Genomic DNA, 22,500 nt, shown 5'->3' on the forward strand with positions numbered 1-22,500 from the left:
AAGGGGGAGAGAGACAGACGGAAAGAGAGATATAGAGAGACAGGCAGGGAGAGAGTGAGACAGACAAGGAGAGACAGGGAGAGAGAGACTGGGAGGGAGAGAGACAGACGGAAAGAGAGAGAGAGATGGGAGAGAGAGAGAGACACACAGACAGACAGACGAGGAGAGAGAGACAGACGGGTGGGGGGGGAGAGAGACAGACGGGTGGGGGGGGAGGGAGAGAGACAGACAGAAAGAGTGAGAGAGACAGACACTGGGGGGAGACAGACAGAGAGAGAGACGGAGAGAGAGACAGACTGGGGAGAGAGAGAACGACTGGGGAGAGAGAGAGAGACAGAGAAGGAAAAAGAGAGGAAGACGGGGAGAGTGGGAGACGGGGAGAGGGAGGTGGGTGGTTGCTGGAGGCACTTCTGTGTTATTTATAGCTCTGGAGCTCAGCCAAGTCCACACCGTGGTGTAGCATCACTTAGAACAGAGCTTCATCTCCATCCACAATCCCTCACACTGTCTCTAATCACACACTGCACAGGCAGACAGAACCTTTACACAACCTTCACAAAACCTTCATAAACCACAAGGCAGGATATTAAAGTTCAAATTGTGGGATGAAACTTAAGAGATGTCAGATGCCTCTTTTCCACCAGAAAGAACCGGGTGCTGGATCAGAGCTAGCGCTAGTGCTGGTTCAAAGTTGGTTCCACTGGCGAACCTTCTAAGAACCGGTTTGCCTTTCCACCGGCTAGAGAGCATCACAGCGCCGAGTGTGACGTCACTGTATACGTGTCACGTGTCCCAGCACAGAAACATTAGCGCAGCAGCAACAAATACAACAATGGCGGATATGCTCATGGCTTTGTGAACCTACATTAGCATCCAAACGCGGTGAATAAAACGTGTACGTGCAGCTCCGTGTAATTTGTATAAATGGAGGTTACATAACGTTATTTTATTGTACTTAACGTTATTTTATCATTAACACAGGAAAAAGTTTGCCTTAGCATGTAACTATCATGTGTGCTGATAATTGATCATATTGCAGTAAAGAAAGTGTTAAATGTTAGTGTACTTAAAATACATTATGAAATGTGCTAACAGTAGCCCCGCCCACAGCCCCGCCCACAGCCCCTGGCACAAGCGGTTCTTAAGTTTAGACCAGCAACGTTTTGGTGCTGCGTAAGAACCACTTTTCCTGGTTCACAGCCGGTTCTTTGGCTGTCGAAAAAGAAAGAACTGCCTCTAAATTAGGCTCCGAACCTGCACTCAAACTGCCTCTGTGGAAAAGGATTAGACTGATAGGCGGGTCACACTGAAGAAAATGACTAAAACGCCTTGGGTTTTCACACCTTTGTCTGTCTGTCTGAGTGTTTATACAGTCGTGTAGCCGAGAGCGTGCAGTCGATATGTTCTGGAATATTCCTGAGTGAAGAGAGTCAGGATTCCAGATATATTACTGTATACAACACACACACACACTTCCTTCACTCTAATTCTGTGTTTGTGTGTGTGAGAGAGGACGAGAGAGAGGATGAGAGAGAGAGAGGAGACACAATACGGGAATGCCCCTGGAGTTTTCCCAGAATTCCACAAAACAGGTTTTTTTTCTTGGGGCACGCTGACTCACATTTCCCTTTTCAGATTAGTGAGTAAACACAGACATGATCTTCAACTGAGTTTGGATCTCTGATAGAACAGTGAGCAGGAGAGCTTTATTCTTACCGTGAGAGGGTGACCCCAGGGCTCAGGGAGAACCGGATCAGACCGGTTCTTCTGTCCATGACACTCGCTCCTGAAGTCTCCTGAATCACTGAGCATAGAGATTTTCACCAGAGGTTTGTTTACCAGGATTTGTTCACGATAATCGATCAGTGCTATGCTAACTGGTCCCTGGGCCTGTTCACTCTGTCAGCATGTTCAGCCATCTGTAATGCTCCATGGTTCCAGATCAGATCACGTCGTCTTTCCTCATGTTCTCCCCTGCCCGTGTCGGTTCTTCAGGGTTCACTCGTTTCCTCCTGAACAGGTGTTCTGACGTGTCTGACGTGAATGAGTTTGTTGATGGACAGTTTTCCCAGGAGAGATTCTCTGCTCAGGGCAGGATGTAGCTCCTACTGAAAATGAGTGTGGTGGGAATCTCAGCCAACTGCTGTCACATGAGAACGTTCCACAAACAGGCTCGTGTTGCTCAGTAATTACTTATTGACGCACCAGAGCCTCGACTTTATTCCTGCTATCTCCATCTGAGATAAAAGACAATGTTGTAACATTATAATAGCCAGACTTCCTCTTGACTAAAAGTAAGAAGTTCCCACTTCCACCAGGACAAAGTGTGCTCTGTGTGTGTTTTAATGCAGAAGGTTGCAGTGTGGAATATGTAATAAAGTCTAACAGTCTCTATGTGGCTGCTAGGGCGTTAAGATTGTTAGCACGGCAGGGGAACGGTGTGTGTCACTTATCAGTGAGGCAAGCCTGCACTTCAGGGTCCTAATACCACATCCAAAAATTCCATCTTTAAAAGTATTCTTGTTTGCCGTAACCCGCCCGACCCTGTCAATTTAGGACAGACTAAAATTTTTTATATTTTTTTTTTTTGCTTTAAGTCCGACCGACTTGCCGGTTGTAAATTTGCGTTAAGACTGACCTTTTTTTTTACTCTTCAAACAACTAATACAAAAGCAATAAAATTATATTGTAGTAAGTATTGTAAATATATAAATTGCCTAGGCCTACATACAAACAAACGCTACGTTCTTTCTTTTAAATAAAAACCCGTGACGTCGTCTATGTTTACACTATTGGTTACCGGATGTCACACTCTGGCCTGTGCGTTCGCTTCGTCTCATTCTCTCATTCACTGTCAGAGTCAATGGTTCGAGCTCGGTAATGACGGCTGCAGTAAACAAAACGTTCACGGTCACCGTTCAAAGTCATACGGGTTCAGGCAACATAATACATCTAGAAAATTCATTAAAACAGCTCGACACCGCTTTAACTTGGCACGATGTTCTGGAAAAACTGTCCAGCATCAAAATAAGGTTTGCAATGATGCGCCCGAAGGCACGGGTTGAAGACCCAGTCAGTGACGTCACCATATGCTAATTTGTTTAAAGTCACACCTACTGTACGTCATCACCATCACCAATATTGTCCTTATTTTTTTTTTACATTGAAACTTTGTGTGTAAAAGAGAGATAGACATGGATTGAAGGTGAGCTCTTTACATGAGCGCTCTCAGGATCAGTGAGTTAAAGCGTAATTAGATTGTCAGCACTGTTATAATCAAGACTGCAACTCGCACACAACAAACACACAATATGTGTAGTCCTGTTATCATTCACCTGTAACAATTGCTTTGAGGAACTAAACACACCTCCACCAAAAATCCTCTCATCTCTAAATGTGTGTTCAAGCGCCAGATGAACAAATGTCAGATGGAGTTGATTCATTTTTTCAGTGCAGCTGAGTCGACTCACTTTCTCAGAGCGATTCATTCCAACTCTCTCTCACTGAGATTAATTTCAGTTAATTCAATAGTATTGAATCGAATCACTTTTTTTGTTTTTTCTGTACAACTCGGCTGAATCGAATCGCATTACCTCTGCTATAACTGAACTGAATTGAATCGCATTACTTCTGCTGTAACCGAACTGAATCGAATCGCATTACTTCTGCTGTAACCGAACTGAATCGAATCGCATTACTTCTGCTGTAACCGAACTGAATCGAATCGCATTACTTCTGCTATAACTGAACTGAATCGAATCGCTTTTCTTCTGCTGTAACTGAACTGAATCGCGTCGCTTTACTTCTGCTGTAACTGAACTGAATTGCCTTCCCTACTTGATCAAGCTGAATCAATTTCTCACTTGGAAGCAGGAGTCGTTTCACCTCGCTGAGATGCTCACGGGCCGCTGGTGCGATTGCTGTGTTCTCTGAAGAACCATACTGAGGGGAGAACACAGCAGAGTTCAGTTCAGACAGGCTGAACACCAGAATAGAGGCAGCACTAATCACCACTAATCCCTGTCTATTCATGGTAATCAAGCTCTCTACACGGGTTCGGGTCTAAAAGCAGATAAACAGATGCCTTCTTCCCTGCGGCGAGTAAAGACCTAAATTCTGGGGCTCTTATCTGTTCCTGGAGAAGTGTTTAGAAGGTGTGTGTAAGATTAGAGGCAGAATTGTGTGATCTTGCTGAGGCTGGGTTTTTACACACGCCGGGGGTGGGGGTGTAACTCAGCAGAACGGAGGGGAAATGGTGCCATCTCAGTGACCGTAACTCTGTGTGTGTATAAACAGTTTATGTAGGCGTGGATCTTTATTATACTAAGTGTCCTTTGGGATTGTTGTACAGATCCCAGGCTTTGCTGCTAGAAGTTCCAGAACAGAGAACTTTACCAACGCCACCAGTGATAAAAGTCTCAAGTCAGCGCTTGCTGGTGTGCAGCAGAAGTCCATTTCCAACTAAACCTCTTCTCTGTGTCACTGTTAGCTTTTACAGCAGCTCTTATCAGTTAGAGACAAACTTTCCTGACTGTAGTTCACACACATCTCCATGCTCTGGAGATAAATTCCCATGTTGCGTCATCTTCGAGCGTAGAAACGCTACAGTGTGTTGAGCGTGTACGCACTTACAGGCATGATGCAGGGGGCTGAAGAAGCTCATGGTGTTCCTCAGAGGACATTTTGTTCTGCTCATGTGGAGGAGAATAAATTAAGAGCATCATGCTGGTAAATTGATGTGGTGTATAAAAGGAAGTAAACACTTGATCGTCACTGCACAGACAGTGTTAAGTACTTTACGTTTGAGAGCGTGTCTGATCTCAGGCGTCTGATACTCGGATATATCAGAAACCACCATCTTGGACTGGATCTTCTGAATGCCAAATCTTCTCAGTGATGCTGCAGGTTGTGTGTCTGGTAAAAGCCAGGTTTCTCTGGAGAAGCTTCTCTTGCCTGCAGTGAGACACCTGTCCGGTGCTCCGGTGCCAACGAATCCTGCCAACATGCAAACGACAGAAAACAACAATCATGGTGTCTTGATGCCGTCCTGGTGATTTATCTGTGGATCTGATCACTCTCACCAGCACCAAATAATCACTTCAGATTAGATTAAATTCTCTACATTCTTTTTAATCTGAGGAAATATCCAGATCACACAATCCTAATCCCAGTGAAAACTGTTTCCAGCAAGACACACTTTAGTGCGCTGGTCAGTTTACTGGGCGAGGTTCTCTTAATGAAAGAGTGTGAGGAGTCCAACGAGTCCTGCTGGTTTTACACGGTTAGAGCGGTCGAGGTTCTCAAATCTCCAGAAGGAACATTTGGCAGCAGATCTGATGTTCCACAAAGCCAGAGATTTTGCGTGCTCGGCTAAGCCGTGGCTCAGAGTTATTACTGTTATGATGTCGGCTGGACCGTAGAGACCATTTTAATAAAGATGGCTTCTGTGGTGGTGGAAAGTCCAGAAATAAATCGATATAACTTCCTGAGTTCCAAAAAATAGTATTGTACACGTTTTCAAAGCGATAAACTTGAGAATAATTAGTTTAATAAATCCGTGGATGTCTCTGTAAGAGCTCATGTTTCTCTCTGAATTAATCCAGTCTATAATCTCTGCCCTAACTCCCAGACCTTCCACCATTAGAACTTCTAATGTTTTCTGTTCATGCTCCATGACTGAGGAGATCAGATTTGTTTGATTTGACCTGGAGTCTTTTTCCTCTTGGCTCTCGTAGCATGCTTGATGTTTGCGTTCTGTCTGGTCGGGGAGAACCTGGCGTATTCTTGGCTTGAGTGAGACTTGGCAACTAACCGGTAACTGTCTAGACAACGTAATCTTCAAGCTGGCTCACGTGCACACACACATACACAGCCGTAGTGTTTTCATTCCCCAGCTGTGTAATGAGATTTATCTTCCTCTCATTAGCACTCTACCTTAAAAAGCTGTCACTCTGTTGTTCGGTGTTAAACCCAGCTGCTCGTTCGCATGGAGCTCGACTCCGTATCAGCTGCTAAAGCACCAGAATAGGAAGTTAACATGTGAGGGAATTTCTGAACTCAGGACCTTCTGTTCTTGATCAACGTTAACCAAGCAGCGAGTGCATTTTCACCAAGCCGTGACTCGCTCCGATGGATCGGATCCCAGTCCGTATCTTCTCCAGATTTGCGTTTCGGTGTCAGAGCGTCAACACAAAGACGTCTGTGTAGTAGCGAGGTGCTCCTTCAAAAAGAGCTAGATTGTCTGTGAGGTGGGGCGGCGAGGTGAGGCGGGAACCTACATAATCTCTTCTTACAAATCAACAGCAAGGGAAAGAAGCAGGATACTTTGGAGTTCTGAACAATGGAGGCTTTGAGGATGTGTGGAATCTGAGATGCCTCAAGCACCTGGACAAGAAGTCAAACTGCACTGAAGGAATTCTAAGGAATTCTCTCTGCTAATACTATTAATTCTACAGTGCATCGTAAAGCTTCAGCAAAGCGTTCCCTCCCTATAGAGCCTTTCAATAATAAAACCTTCATCAAACCCAGGACTCCAAACAATCCTGGTCCAGCAGGATGATCCCGATCCTCGTTATTGTTGCCCGGGTTTGGTTCTCGGTCAGTGAGCTAAACCTGTCACTGAAGAGTTAATTATCAGTGGTGGTCCCAAGCCTGGAAAATATCGGTGGGTTGTGACAGGAAGTACAGCCGGTGTAAAACCTGTGCCAAAATCTAATATGTGGCCCATTTGATCTCCTATGGAGACCTGAACTGGGAACAGCTGAAAGACCAACAACAACAACAATTAAAATTCAGCATCATTACCTCACTAATCTCCAGAGTGTCGTCTCCTCAGGTCTGAAAATCTAAAGGTGTTTGAAGCTCATTGTGCAGTTCTGTTTAAATTCAACGACCTGCTAGAAATCAGACCGAAGGTTCAAAGACAAGGAAGGGCAATTTGTGTGGTTCTCATCATCGTCTGTTTTTTCGGCCTGCTAAAGGATCACAGAATCACAGCCCGAAGTCTGCTGCGTCTGTGGAACTCCCAGCAGGATTAGACTCTCTCACTGCAGGAGTCTGATCCTACACCATTCTCACCGTGTCCCACAGCAGGTCTAATGTTTTAGTGGACAAAATTGACTCGGGTCTAATTTAAGAGCAAAGTGAAGGAAAAAACACTTAAGTAAACTAATTTCGATGAAGAGGCAACAAAAGTGTGTGAGATTAGCGCTAGCCTGTGTGTGTGTGTGTGTGTGTGTTGTTAGTGCTAGTCTGTGTGTGTGAGATTAGCATTATCCTGTGGTGCTTTTCCAGTTTATTACATTGTCGCATTATGTTTAACGTGCGTTCGTGATGTCCAGCAGTTTATCAGGCAGGAAACCAGCTTGTAAAACACATCCTGCGTTTTGTCTATAGCGTGGTGCTGGTGTGTGTTACTGCATCTTATGTGTGTTTACTCACACTGAGGACCGTGTTCCATTTGGGTTAATGAGTTAGTAAGGGACAGGGAGGGGAATCCCAGAGCTCGACCCTGTGTCAGGAAACTCTTTCCATTTGTAAACGACAAGGAATGAAGTGAAAACTAACATCTTCAGATTCTTAATGAATATAGAGTTAAACACACAGGCTTTCATTTTAATCAGAGGATTTTTTCAGCCATCTTCATCATCATCATCAACATGCTTTGTGCCTTATTCACACATGAAGTCGCACATTAGGACATGATGTTTCAGTGGTTAAGGCTTTGGGTTACTGATCAGAAGATCAGTGTTCAAGCCCACAAGCTGCTGAGATGCCAATGTTGGGTCCTTGAGCAAGGCCCTTAATCTCAAATGCTCCAGGGGCGCCGCACTATGGCTGACCCTGCGTCCTGACAAAACCAGTTTTTTTGGACCAGTTCTTTTAGTGGAAGCAGGTTAATATTTAAAAATCGTTCTCAGATCAGAGATGGATCGAGATCTCAGCTTCTTCTCCTGAGCTGTGGATTTGTAGATCTGCTGCTCTGCACTGCTGTGTGTCCGCTTTAGGGTTTTGGCCCAAATTATTGGTCCACATGGTCCTAGAGAGAGCTGGATAGGTTTCATTCAGGTTCAGCGTTTGCCAGACTTGCCAGGCTGAACAGTGGGACTCGAGTCATGCCTCAGTGACTTTCCCCGACTATGACTGTGAGACTGTTGCCGTACAGGCTTGTGTCCTGTTCTCAGAATGCTCTGAAGATTACTGAGGCGCTATAACAAAGGACTCAGGTTAGACCACGTTACAGAATCGGTACACAAGCACGATGAGGGTCAAAGCAAAACTACAAACCGATATACAAAACCAAAGAAAAAAAAATTACTCCGGACGTTAACTATAAAGACTCCCGTGAGACGACGAGTTGATCAGAAGTGACGGCGCTTATTTAATCTTTTCTCTGTTGCCTGGTAAAAATAGAAGAGCCGATATTCTGAATCAGGAATCGTTTGTACAGTTTGACTCGGTGAGTTAGTAAGACACTGGTTTGTTTTAAGCTGTGAGGATTTTGTGGTGAAGCCAAGAAGCTTGCCACGGATTTAATGCCAAAAGCTAAAGTGCCGTATCCATGTGAGGGTGTAACCTTGGCAACGCTGGTTTAGGAGGGGGGTAGAATGGGGTGGAAAAACACACACACACTGAGTAAGTAACCCCATGCTCTCACACACTTGTCTCTCTCACCGCAGTGTTTAAAACCGTTCTGTGTTTTTCCATCGGCGTCTGTTTATGTTCCGCCACATTGGTGCTGACACCTGATTGGATGAAAGGTTACAGCATGGGGTGGAGCCTAAAGACACACCTCTAACTAGAACCTGAACACCTCCAATGGCTTTTTGCCTTGGTATGGGTAAATAAAACAGATCACCTCATAAACTTTTATATACACACACACACACACACCTTTGTCCTGCTTATCTCTCGTCTTTCACTCTCACACTTTTCCATCTTGTTTTTATTGGTGTTGAATTAGTGATACTTCCTTTATTTGTGTGTGCGTGTGTGCGTGTGTGTGTGTGTGTGTGAGAGAGAGACCGAGGTATTCCATTATCCATGCTAAGTTCTTGAATTTTTTAGTTTCTCTCTGATTTGCCACATCAAAAAGAATCTCTGCATCATTTATTTATCCAGCTTCTACTGGCTTTAATATCTGTCCCACTCGTCTGTCTGTCTGTCTTTGCTTTTCACTGTCTGCTCCATGATGTTCTTTTCTCTTTTTTCTGTCTCTGTGTCCTTTTCTCATGGCCTGCCTGTCTGTCTGTAATCTTGTCTCACTCCATCTGTCTCTCTGTGTAATAGACTGATTTCACGGACACACACACACACACACACACACACTCCCTCAGGTCTCTCAGGCTAAATCGGGAATGTTCCGTCTCAGCTGGATGACCTCGTTTGAGCAGAGCATTTAATAACATTATTTCTGGGTGAAATAAAAAATGAGAAGAGATGAAGACACAGTAAAGCATGTAACAGTGAGGCACTTCGATTCCAGAATAAACACAAACAAGAAAAAAAGGTGTGTGCTTTTTTTTTCTTTTTCTAATTTGTATGTTTTTTCTTTTTTCTTTCCCCTCCCACAGGCTCTGGCATCACATCGTGGCTATCTCCTTACTGCACGCATTCCTGCCAAGGTAACGCGCACACACACACGCGCGCGTACGTGCATGCACACGTGCACACACTTCAGGCACACTGTAAGGTGACCTCGTGACCTTTAGCTCACTGACGGAATGATAGTGATATTATTCCTGTATCTTTGACAGCTTTGACAGTCAGCGGTCAAAGATAAAAAAATGTGAGTGTGTGTGTGTGTGTGTGTGTGTGAGAGAGTGTGTACTCATGGTGGAGCTGTTTGTGTTATCCCAGTGAATAATTTACACCTCATTTCCGTCCTCTTGTTATTCGGAATTAACACAAAATCTTACTCACTCAGTCACATAAGATTACTGGTATTGCTTGCTCTGTGTGTGTGTGTTTGTGTGTGTGTTTGTGTGTGTGTTTGTGTGTGTGTGTGTTTGTGTGTGTGTGTGTGTGTGTGTGTGTGTGTGTGTGTGTGTGTGTATGTGTGTGTGTGACTCATGACTCTTGATGTGCTCACAGCTGCAGTGTTTATGCTGCAGTTTTCATGTTTACTTTATAATCTGATTATTTATATTTAGTTTATTACCTCCACAATTTATTTCTAATTTCTTTTTTTAGTTTGTTTTATGAAAAAGCCTTGTTTTATTTTCAGATCTTGACACTTGACCTATTTATTTACTTGTTGTTACTCACTTTTTACATGCAGGTTTGTGTTTGTTGATTTTGTTTAGCCAGGTCTTTGAGATATGTTCTTGTTTTGTTTAGTTATGTATTTTGTTATGAAGGTTCTGCACTTTTGTTTGTAAACACATTTCTGTTTATTACGCTGTAAACATTGTTTATTTCAATTCAGACATTGTATTATTTATATATATATTTATTTAGAAGTTCGTCAGTCATAAATCATCTGTGAATCATTTTAAATGTTTTTTATCTACTTTATTGTTTATTTATTAGATCTATTGTGTATACAGTATATATTAATTCTTTATTTCTTGATTTATTTATGAATGATTGCTTGTTGTTGATTTTTGATTCAATCATACAGTAGTTTTGATTGTAAACATTTTGTTCATATTTCCATCTTTTTTTATTTAATTTTACATAATTTGTATATTATATTATTGTTTACATTAGTTACTTGTTGTGTTTATTATTGTTATTGAAATGTGTGTGTGTCTGTGTGTGTTTTAGGTAGAACAGACGTTCAGCTTTTTGGAGATTCAGGGGATCACATGTTCCAAACCCACACAGGTAACACTCACACACACACACACACACACACATACACCGTTAAGGAGTCTCTGTGTGAAATCAGACAAAGGTTAAAGGCCAACACTATGCCCTGTAGAGATTATTAGAAGTGTGTGTGTGTGTGTGTGTCAGTGTGTGTTGGAGTATGAGCGAGGTCAGATCTCTCTCAGACTGGTGTCCATGGAGGAGGTGAACGAGATGGTGTGTCACATCGGTGTGTGTGTGCAGAAGATCTGTCCTTCTTTGTCTCCTGTGTAAGTTCTCTCTCTCTCTCTCTCTCTCTCTCTCTCTCTCTCACAAACACACGCACACTAAAAAGATTCCTAAACATACTTTAATAAATCACAACCAATTTAGAATGATTTGGAAATTGTGTGTGTGTCAGTAAGGTGATGAAGAAGTTGTCCATGGAACCTCCAGAGAGAATCACAGCTCTGCAGAATGTCTGGGAGACTCAGGGTTCAGGAGAATTCGGACCCTGCGGTACACACACACACACACACACACACACACACACTCTCTCTCACACTGTTTATTTGTGCAGTAGAACACTAAAACTGTCACAAGCATGACCACACACAACTGTATGATTTAATGAAAGTGTGTGTGTGTTGCCTCAGGTGGATTCTCTCAGCAGTACAGGTGTGTGTGTGACTGGCTCGGCTTACCTTACAGAGAAGAGGTTCAGTGGGTCAGTACACATGTATACGCGCACACACACACACACATTGTACACCTTCATCTCTTCTTAAACGTCTGGTGCATTCCTTCAGGACGTGGATACCATTTATCTGACACAGGACACACGTGAGCTGAACCTGCAGGACTTCAGTCACCTGGAGAACAGGTACAGCAGCTGGACTCTGTGTTGTTCTGAGGTCTGATGTTGATGGTGCAGGATGATGGATGTAGGTGTTTTAAGGACACGTCTCCTCTTGTTTTTGCAGGGATTTGGTAGCAATAATCGCCGTTCTGGAGTTTAACCAATGGTTCACCAAACTGACTACAAAGGACTATAAACTGGTGAGTTATAAAGAATAAACTCTGTCCTGATCCACAGCACTGAAACTGGAGACTCCATGCACCACAGCAAGGATTCTTTAATCTGATACTAAGTGAATTGTCTGAGTTATCTCCTGACCGATCACAATCCAGTAATCACCAGTGGGTGTGTGTGTGTGTGTGTGTGTGTGTGTAGTCTGCAGATGTGTGTGATCAGATTTTGAGAGTTGTTGCGCGTTCCAGTCATCTGGAGGAGCTCGTCCTGGACAACGCAGGACTCAAAACGTAATCACACACACACACACACACACACATACTCCTACTCCTAAAGACTCTTTTTGAAAAGATAAGCCCATGGAATGTGACTACACTACTGAATTTAAGCCAAAAGGAGGGATTTTGTTTTTTTTTCAGGATTTTTCTTTAAAACTGTTGATTACTGTAATTTCATACAGACACGGAAACAGTTCAGAATTGATTTATCGTGGATTCATTTTTATACATCACAGAACCCTGCTACTTTTACAGAGGTGTGTTAACTTTTTATATCCTCTCTGTGTGTGTGGTGTTTTGGTCTCCGCAGGGATTTTGCACAGAAGCTGGCAAACGCTCTCTCTCAGAACTCCAGCTCAGGACTGCACTCACTGAACCTCTCTAACAATCCTCTGGAGGACAGAGGTAGAGACCCACACGGCTCCGGGCTGTGTTCCAGATCCAACACTGGACACAGCGCGGCTCTGCTCACACCTCACTGCTGAGCTGCTTTATATGAACCGTGTCTTTATGTTGTGAATTGTGTTCCTGCTTAATGGATTTAAATCGAGCGAGGAGATGATGATGATGATGATTTGTGTTTTTCAGGAGTTGCTTTTTTAGGCGCTCAGTTTGCTAAACTACGTAAAGGCCTCAAACACCTCAACCTCTCCAGAACCTCGTTATCACCCAAAGGTAGGCACCTCACCTTTAAATTTGGGCACCTCACCTTTAAATTCCCCACCGCATCACCTCACCTGTGATCTCATCCACCATGTAATCCGAGTCATTTCACCAGTTCATCACCACATTCGCTCCACTGCACTACAGAACACAACAAGCTGAATAAGTGCAAAAGTTTGTACCCCACGCAGAACAAGCTAAAAATCAGAAAAGCTAAAAATTATTTGGTGTGTATTATTGGTTGGTTTTTATTTATTTATATATGGGATGTAAACCTTTGCACTTAGCTTGGAGCCTGGGTTTAAAAAAAAAAAAAAGCTTAAGTTACAAAACACTCACAAATTCCTCTGCGATAAAGCTGGAGTCGGTCACTCTGTCGGTCGCTCCAGTGCTGCATCATTAGATCTGATTTAATCCTGTTCCTTATTTATAAGGAGAATTATTGATCTGTGGTTTCCATGGAAACCGATGTACTGGTTTGGAGCGGAAGTCATAAAGGCCGAGCAGGAGCATCTCGTCTTACAGCGCTGTAAGAGAACAGACTGCGGCTCTAGTCGATCTGATCACGCTGCATAGAGACGAGGAAGAAAATCATCTGAAGTTTCTCAGTTTTTTTCACTCACTAGAATTGTTTTGATTTTTGGTCATCAAACTGCTGTTATTGTGTCTATAAGCAGAGTTTGTCCTGAGGTGAAGGTTTAATCGATCGGTTCTTCTCTTTACGTATCACTTATGATGTATTCATTTATTTATTTATTTTAGACTTGATAGCAGGTGAGATTTTACAGGTCCGATCTGGATCAAAGTTAATGTTAGTATGTTTTTAATGGAACTTGTGTGTGTGTGTGTGAGAATAAAAGGTCATGCCCACTTTATAATCCAAGAAGTGCTGTCTGATATTCAGTGTAGCAAAGTCCGTAGTCAACCTGCGAAGCTCCGCCCACTTATTTGGCCTGCGATGTGATTGGCTCTCAGCATTTTCTGAAACTTTTTCACACTGTGACTCAAAAAGCTTTTTACAGCAAGATGTAGTAAGTGTCATGTCTTCATCACCTCCGTATACTGCACTGGTCTGCTAACACTGTCCTGTGTTTGTGTGTATGATGATGATGATGATGATGAAGGGGTGAACAGCTTGGCCCAGTCGCTGAGTTCTAACCAGTCCATGCCCAACACACTCAGCTTCCTGGACCTCTCAGGGAACCTCCTGCGTGGAGATGATCTCTCGGTGAGCACACCTTCACCTCTCTCTGATTGCTGACTGCTGATTGGTTCACTCTGATTTAGTAAACAGGAAGTAGTGATGTTAAAGGTCTTGTGGATTGTTTAACACGATGACCTGAAATGTCTGAAAGTTCCTCATTGGGTTCCTTACTGGGTTCCTTACTGGTCTTTCAAGCTGTGTAATGCAGTGTAGAGATACAGATTGTAATCAAGAACTTTTTTTGGGGGTTTTTTTTGCGTTAAAAGGTTGGAAGTAGAACCCGTTCAGGAAGTGAGAACCCTAAATCATCCAATAATGTTAACCTCCGGACAGGTTTTAGGGTTTAGAAAATATACAAGTAATAATTAAGAGTTCCTGCTAAACATGTATGCAGATAATATACACACCAAAGTCTTAGAACAAAGGGTTCTTTAAGGATTGGGAACGTCGGGGTTCAAGGCCCAGCACAGCCAAGCTGTCACTGCTGGGCCCTTGAGCAAGGCCCTCAACCCTCCTTGCTCCAGGGGGACTGTATCATAGCTGCCCCTGCACTCTGACCCCAACCTCCTCAGTTGGGGTATGTGAAGAAAAGAATTCCACTGCGCTGTAATGTGTATGTGGCAATAATAAAGGCTTCCATGCCCCTAGTTAACAGACGGCGAACCCCAGAGCTGAATATATATTTGAATTCACCAGCTTTACTTCCTGATAAACTCCAGATTAAGCTGATACTTCCTTACTTCCTTATTATTCCTTACTTCCTCCAGATTAAGCTGATACTTCCTCACGTAAGCTTACTTCCTGGTGAACTCCACAAGTCCTGGAGTATGACCGTATGAGCATGTTCGCTTCTTTAGTGTTCTGCTGCTGAAGCTTGTGTTTTGTAGTCAGAGCTCTAGAACCTTGTTGCTGGTCTGATTTGTAAATCAAAGCACATGCTAGAGCATCAAACCTCACTGTCACTTTGCTCCTGCAGCATTTTTATCACTTCCTGGGGCAGCCGAACAGCCTGAGTATGCTGGACCTGTCCAACACCGACTGCTCGCTCGACACGGTGAGTCGCTAACGCTAGTTTGTTGCCGTTCTAGCTGATTAGTTTTGCTGGAGCTCAGCAGGTCAGCTAGCCGAAGAAGGAAAAAAACAGTTTGTTCTGTTATATTTTATAAAATCTATATATTTGTGTGTGTGTGTGTGTGTGTGTGTGTGTGTGTGTGTGTGTGTGTGTGTGTGTGTGTGTGGTAGCTTTGCTCTGCTCTACTGAAAGGATCTCTGCAGCATCTCTCTGTTCTCAATGTGTCCAAGAGCGTTTTCGCTCACAGGTCAGGAGAACTTTATACTTCCTCTTTATTTACATTCAATCAGACTGTGACCTCAGAACTGAACTCTGTGTGTGTGTGTGTGTGTGTGTGTGTGTGTGTGTGTGTGAGCAGGAAAGGTAAAGATATTTCTCCTGCATTTAAGCAGTTCTTCAGCAGTGCCGTCGCTCTCAACACCATCAACGTCTCCGGAACCAAACTTCCACCTGATGCTTTAAAGTAAAACACAGAATCATCAGTTTTATGTTTAAATCTCCAAATTCACATCAGATTTACATCAGATCAGATTCACATAAGGTTTACATTAGATCCGATTCACATCAGACACACATTATGATCTGATGTGAATCTGAGCTATAATGTGCATATAATGTGAATCTGATCGAATGGAAGTCCAATCTGAATCCGATCTGATGTGAATGTGATGTGAATCTGATCTGACGTGAATGTGATCAGGATCTAATGTGAATAGCTCAGATTCACAACAGATCGCATTCACATCACTTACACATTAGATTCACATTAGATCAGATTCACATTAGACGCACATTAGATCACATCAACATTAGGCTAAAATTAGTTCTGATTCACATTTGATCATGTTCACATTAGGTCAGATTCACATTAGACTCACATTAGATCAGATTCACATTTGATCATGTTCACATTAGATCAGATTCACATTAGACTCACATTAGATCAGATTCACATTTGATCATGTTCACATTAGATCAGATTCACATTAGACTCACATTAGATAAGATTCACATCAGACTAGATTCACATTTTAATAATGTCTCCTTGTCTGCTCAGATCTCCATCACTACTGACCGAAGGCACCAAATGTCTCTTTTTGCTACAGTTACATGATGTTTCTGCCATATTGCTCTTTAGTCTGAGGAAGATCACTGCTGTTGTCTGATTTCTGTACAATGTGCTGTTTTACGTATTTTCTGCATATTTAGGCATAATTACTGAAATATCTTCACACATGACTGAGTTAAAGTGCTGTATAAACTCTGTGTGTGTGTGTAGAGCACTCCTGCTGGGTCTGGCCTGTAACCCCAGCCTGAAGGAGGTGTCTCTGGACCTTAGCTGCTGTGAGGTGAGACAGATCAGACTTCATCTTTCATCATCATCACTTTATCCGCTTGTCTCTGTTCTTGTGAAAAATCTGAACAACTGAAAAGTGTAAAAATGTAATTGTGTGCGTTACTGATTCCAGTTAAAGGGTCACAATAATAACTTGCACACAAGAATGAAACTACGTGAACAATAACGCTTGTGTTCAGTGTGTGGCAATCCCTCCTACACACACACACACACACACACACACACACACACACACACACACATCATACATTCCTCTGGGAATTTCAGCATAATGAGATGCTATTTACAGTGCTAATGGGGTGTGTGTTGGAGGGAGGGGTGTGTGTGTGTGTGTGTGTGTCTAACACATGCTCACACACTTATCACTCAAGGCAGATTCCATCAGAAAGTCATCTTGATAAGCAGCTAAGCTGAGGAAATAATACTGACTGCACAACATGCAGCACACATCACACACACCATGCACAACACACACACGCACACACACACACACACACAAAACGCATGGCTTAAGCATGTTCTCTCTGTGTGTTTATAAGTGTGTCCTGTGTTGTGAAAAAAGGAATTCTGTTTTATCAATGAAGCTGTTTGGCCTCAATTTGTTTGTTTACACCGATTCGTTTTCGTTATTTATTTATTTTGTCGTCTTGTTTTGTCGAGCATGATATTAGAGATTCATTTCTCTCCCGCTGATTTCCCCTCCTCCCTTTCCCATAATGCACCCTAAAGCTTGGCCACTGTGTAAGTACAGCTAACACACACACGCAACACAGCCTTACCTCTGACTGAAACTGGAGGCTCCACTAACATTAACATTAATTGTCACTCTATCCATGAGTTGATCAGTTGCCATGGCGACTGGTGCTACTAGTTTGTAGCTGGTTGTGTTCACGTGACCCTGGCAGGGCAGACATTGTCTCTGTGTATCTCTACACTGCTGCCTCTCGTGTTTAGTGTACAGTGTTGTAGCTGTCGAAGTGTATAGGTGTGTGTGTGTTGTGCGTAGTGACTCCGCTGTATCAGCATGAATTAGTCAGCAAATGACATCATAGTAGATTCTAAGGAACCAAGCTCACTCGTAGCTCCATTTAGGGTTCTCAAAGATGTTGGTTGTGCTTTATTGTGTGTTTATTAGAACTTGTGTGTGTGTTGTGTGTTTCAGCTCCGCTCTGGAGGCTCACAGATCCTGGAAGGCTGTATCGCTGAGATCCCCAACATCTCCAGCCTGGATATTTCTGATAACGGTGAGAGATGAGTGCAGCCTCATGCACTTTAAGCTCACCGAGAGCGAGTGAATGAAACCCTCAGATTCAGCGCTTTTTCAGGTGTTTAGTGCAGTTTAGCTGATGACGAGGAAGAGGTTGAGGTGCTAACAGCATGTTTAGATTCCTCCAGGGATTTAGGATGAGCTGTGCCTGTTTAAGACCGATTAATGAGAGAGGGTTTAAACACTCCAGATAATCAGCACTTTCAATAAAGGCAGGCGGATTAACGTCACGTTAACGGCGTTAAATGGAGATTCCGAGCCCGATTGCTGAAGCCGTAATAATGTCTGACTGTGTTCTTCACACTGCTGCTTGAAGCTTGAACTAAATCATCTTTCTGTTGTGAGAATCTAAAATGACATGTATATGGGGGGGAGAGACAATAATATCAACTAACACTGCAATGGAGACAACTGTACCAGGAAGTAAACACAACACCACAATGACTAATAAACTAAAATATCACAACAACAAGCAGCTGTAAATGGCCACAATAACTACAGTAATGACACGTTGATAATAAGATGAGGTTCACTACAGTAATGATGTTAATTACGGTAGCAGGGATACTGTGTCGGAGGTCGATGATCGACTTTGTGGTTGTTTCATCCGACCTCCGACCGTATGTCTTGGACTCCCAGGTAAAGAGAGGGGCGGAGGTGTCAACTGATCACCACCTAAACGTACTGTGAGGGTCTGCTGGGAACGTTTGGCAGAGTCTCCTGTCAGAAAGATCTTCAACTCCCACCTCCGGCAGAGCTTCAACCAGATCCCGAGGGAGGTTGGAGACATTGAGTCCAAGTGGACCATGTTCTCCACCTCCATTGTCGACGCGGCTGCTCGGAGCTGTGGCCGTAAGGTCTCCGGTGCCTGTCGTGGCGGCAATCCCCGTACCCGGTGGTGGACCCCGGAAGTAAGGGATGCCATCAAGCTAAAGAAGGAGTCCTATCGAGCCTGGTTGGCTCGGGGGACTCCGGAGGCAGCTGATGGGTACCGGAGGGCGTAGCGAGATTCCGCCCGGCTGGTTGCGGAGGCGAAAACTCTGGTCTGGGAGGAGTTCGGTGAGGCCATGGAGAAGGACTATCGGTTGGCTTCGAAGAAATTCTGGCAAACTGTTCGGCGTCTCAGGAGGGGAAGCAGTGCCCTGCACACACTGTTTACAGTGGTAGTGGGAATCTGCTGACTTCGACTGGGGACATTCTCAGATGGTGGAAGGAGTACTTCGAGGATCTCCTCAACCCCACCGACATGTCTTCCACTGAGGAAACCGAGGCCGAGGGCTCGGTTGTGGACTCGTTGATCCCCCAAGCTGAGGTCACTGAGGTAGTTGAGAAGCTCCTCAGTGGCAAGGCACCGGGGGTGGATGAGATCCGCCCCGAGTACCTCAAGTCTCTGGATGTTGTGGGGCTGTCTTGGTTGACACGCCTCTGCAACATCGCGTGGAGGCTGGGGACAGTGCCTCTGGACTGGCAGACTGGGGTGGTGGTCCCTCTGTTTAAGAAGGGGGGACCAGAGGGTGTGTTCCAACTACAGGGGGATCACACTCCTCAGCCTCCCCGGAAAAGTCTATGCCAGGGTACTGGAGAGGAGAATTCGGCCGATAGTCGAACCTCTGATTCAGGAGGAACAATGCGGGTTTCGTTCCGGTCGTGGAACACTGGACCATCTCTATACCCTCGCCAGGTTGCTGGAGGGTGCATGGGAGTTTGCCCAACCTGTCCACATGTGATTTGTGGATTTGGAGAAGGCATTCGACTGTGTCCCTTGTGGTAACCTGTGGGGGGTGCTCTGGGAGTATGGGGTCCGGAGCCCTCTGCTAGAGGCTGTCCGGTCCCTATATGAGCGGAGCAGGAGTTTGGTTCGCATAGCCGGCAGTAAGTCAGACTTTTTCCCCAGTGCATGTTGGACTCCGACAGGGATGCCCTTTGTCACCGGTCCTGTTCATTATTTATATGGACAGGATTTCTAGGCGCAGTCAGGGGCCGGAGGGAGTCCGTTTTGGGACCACAGGATTTCATCTCTGCTTTTTGCAGATGTTGTCCTCAAATCAGGACCTTCAGTGTGCACTGGGACGGTTTTGCAGCCGAGTGTGAAGCGGCAGGGATGAGAATCAGCACCTCCAAGTCCGTGGACATGGTTCTCAGCCGGAAAAGGGTGGCTTGTCCCCTTCAGGTTGGCGGAGAGCTCCTGCCTCAAGTGGAAGAGTTTAAGTATCTTGGGGTCTCGTTCACGAGTGAGTGAAGGATGGAGCGGGAGATCTACAGGCGGATCGGTGTATCTTCTGCAGTGATGCGGTCGATATACAGGTCTGTTGTGGTGAAGAAAGAGCTGAGCCGCAAGGCGAAGCTCTCTATTTACCAGTCGATCTACGTTCCTACCCTCACCGATGGTCATGAGCTTTGGGTCATGACCGAAAGGACAAGATCACGGATACAGGCGGCCGAAATGAGTTTCCTCCGTATTGTGGCTGGGCGCTCCCTTAGAGATAGGGTTAGGAGCTCGGTCACTCGGGAGGAGCTCAGAGTAGAGCCGCTGCTCCTCCACATCGAGAGGAGTCAGCTGAGGTGGCTCGGGCATCTCTATCGGATGCCTCCTGGATGCCTCCCTAGGGAGGTGTTCCGGGCATGTCCAACCGGGAGGGGGCCCAGGGGAAGACTTAGGACACGCTGGAGGGACTATGTCTCTCGGCTGGCCTGGGAACGCCTGGGTATTCCCCCGGAATAGCTGGAGGAAGTGTCTGGGGAGAGGGAAGTCTGGGCATCCCTGCTTACTCTGCTGCCCCCGTGACCCGGCCCCCGTTAAAGTGGTAGAAGATGGATGGATGGATGGATGGATGGGATACTGTGTGTGTGTGTGTGTGTGTGTGTGTGTGTGTGATCAGTCCTGATGACTGTGAAGTGTGTAACAATGAGACGGGGGTCTGAAAGCTGAGATGTGGTTTGACCTGAACATCACACTTCTAACACTCGGGTTACTGTGTCTTCGTTCCTCAGGTCTGGACTCGGACATGGGCACGCTGCTGGTGTGGCTCGCCAAGAACCGCTCCATCAGACACCTGTCTCTGGGCAAGAACTTCACCAACATCAAATCAAAGTGAGAACGAAGGGCAAGAGAGTGGAAGAGGCCGAGTGTGAGAGAGGAAGAGAGGAGGACGTGTGTGTGTGTGTGTGTGTGTGTGTGTGTGTGTGTGTGTGTGTGTGTGTGTGTGTGTGAGAGAGTGTGTTTGTGTGTGTGTGAGCGAGAGAGGAGGACTAGTATGAGAGAGAGAGAGAGGAGGACGAGTGTGTGAGAGAGAGGAGGACGAGTGTGAGCGAGAGGGAGAGAGGAGGACGAGTGTGAGCGAGCGAGAGGGAGAGAGGAGGACGAGTGTGAGCGAGCGAGAGGGAGAGAGGAGGACGAGTGTGAGCGAGCGAGAGGGAGAGAGGAGGACGAGAGTGAGCGAGAGGGAGAGAGGTGGACGAGTGTGAGCGAGCGAGAGGGAGAGAGGAGGACGAGTGTGAGCGAGCGAGAGGGAGAGAGGAGGACGAGTGTGAGCGAGCGAGAGAGAGAGGAGGACGAGTGTGAGCGAGCGAGAGAGAGAGGAGGACGAGTGTGAGCGAGCGAGAGAGAGAGGAGGACGAGTGTGAGCGAGAGAGAGAGAGAGAGGAGGACGAGTGTGAGCGAGCGAGAGAGAGAGGAGGACGAGTGTGAGCGAGCGAGAGAGAGAGGAGGACGAGTGTGAGCGAGCGAGAGAGAGAGGAGGACGAGTGTGAGCGAGCGAGAGAGAGAGGAGGACGAGTGTGAGCGAGAGAGAGAGGAGGACGAGTGTGAGCGAGAGAGAGAGGAGGACGAGTGTGAGCGAGAGAGGGGAGGACGAGTGTGAGCGAGAGAGGGGAGGACGAGTGTGAGCGAGAGAGGGGAGGACGAGTGTGAGCGAGAGAGAGGAGGACGAGTGTGAGCGAGAGAGAGGAGGACGAGTGTGAGCGAGAGAGAGGAGGACGAGTGTGAGCGAGAGAGAGGAGGACGAGTGTGAGCGAGAGAGAGGAGGACGAGTGTGAGCGAGAGAGAGGAGGACGAGTGTGAGCGAGAGAGAGGAGGACGAGTGTGAGCGAGAGAGAGGAGGACGAGTGTGAGCGAGAGAGAGAGAGAGAGGAGTGTGAGCGAGCGAGAGAGGAGTGTGAGAGAGAGAGAGAGGAGGACGAGTGTGAGCGAGAGAGAGAGGAGGACGAGTGTGAGCGAGAGAGAGAGGAGGACGAGTGTGAGCGAGAGAGAGAGGAGGACGAGTGTGAGCGAGAGAGAGAGGAGGACGAGTGTGAGCGAGAGAGAGGAGGACGAGTGTGAGCGAGAGAGAGAGAGAGAGAGAGAGGAGGACTAGTGTGAGCGAGAGAGAGAGAGAGAGGAGGACGAGTGTGAGAGAGAGAGAGAGAGAGAGAGAGGAGGACGAGTGTGAGCGAGAGAGAGAGAGAGAGAGGAGGACTAGTGTGAGCGAGAGAGAGAGAGAGAGGAGGACTAGTGTGAGCGAGAGAGGGGAGGACGAGTGTGAGCGAGAGAGAGAGAGAGAGAGAGGGGAGGACGAGTGTGAGCGAGAGAGAGAGAGAGAGGGGAGGACGAGTGTGAGCGAGAGAGAGAGAGAGGGGAGGACGAGTGTGAGCGAGAGAGAGAGAGAGGGGAGGACGAGTGTGAGCGAGAGAGAGAGAGGGGAGGACGAGTGTGAGCGAGAGAGAGAGGGGAGGACGAGTGTGAGCGAGAGAGAGAGAGAGAGAGAGGGGAGGACGAGTGTGAGCGAAGAGAGAGGAGGGAGGGACGAGTGTTGAGCGAGAGAGAGAGAGGGGAGGACGAGTGTGAGCGAGAGAGAGAG

General features: G+C 45.8%; 1 protein-coding gene across 6 annotated transcripts in view; it reads left to right on the plus strand.

Annotated features, from left to right (window-relative positions):
* Positions 1 to 22,500, plus strand: part of LOC113647632 (F-actin-uncapping protein LRRC16A) — a 42,129-nt gene that overhangs the window by 2,280 nt on the left and 17,349 nt on the right. For 5 of the 6 annotated variants that reach the window (XM_027154493.2, XM_027154470.2, XM_027154459.2 and 2 more), the window contains exons 3-19: positions 9,573 to 9,623; positions 10,768 to 10,827; positions 10,960 to 11,081; positions 11,213 to 11,310; positions 11,448 to 11,518; positions 11,601 to 11,674; positions 11,775 to 11,850; positions 12,026 to 12,114; positions 12,413 to 12,507; positions 12,691 to 12,777; positions 13,890 to 13,993; positions 14,946 to 15,023; positions 15,212 to 15,288; positions 15,400 to 15,504; positions 16,321 to 16,390; positions 17,561 to 17,642; positions 20,657 to 20,756. In XM_027154493.2, coding sequence (XP_027010294.2) covers positions 9,573 to 9,623; positions 10,768 to 10,827; positions 10,960 to 11,081; positions 11,213 to 11,310; positions 11,448 to 11,518; positions 11,601 to 11,674; positions 11,775 to 11,850; positions 12,026 to 12,114; positions 12,413 to 12,507; positions 12,691 to 12,777; positions 13,890 to 13,993; positions 14,946 to 15,023; positions 15,212 to 15,288; positions 15,400 to 15,504; positions 16,321 to 16,390; positions 17,561 to 17,642; positions 20,657 to 20,756 — 1,439 coding nt within the window. Of the gene's footprint in view, positions 1 to 9,355; positions 9,465 to 9,572; positions 9,624 to 10,767; positions 10,828 to 10,959; positions 11,082 to 11,212; positions 11,311 to 11,447; positions 11,519 to 11,600; positions 11,675 to 11,774; positions 11,851 to 12,025; positions 12,115 to 12,412; positions 12,508 to 12,690; positions 12,778 to 13,889; positions 13,994 to 14,945; positions 15,024 to 15,211; positions 15,289 to 15,399; positions 15,505 to 16,320; positions 16,391 to 17,560; positions 17,643 to 20,656; positions 20,757 to 22,500 lie in introns of those variants that run through there. The other variant, XM_047811205.1, reaches the window with a different exon arrangement.

Source organism: Tachysurus fulvidraco, chromosome 3 (genome assembly GCF_022655615.1).
Source record: "Tachysurus fulvidraco isolate hzauxx_2018 chromosome 3, HZAU_PFXX_2.0, whole genome shotgun sequence".
Taxonomy (NCBI): Eukaryota; Metazoa; Chordata; class Actinopteri; order Siluriformes; family Bagridae; genus Tachysurus; species Tachysurus fulvidraco.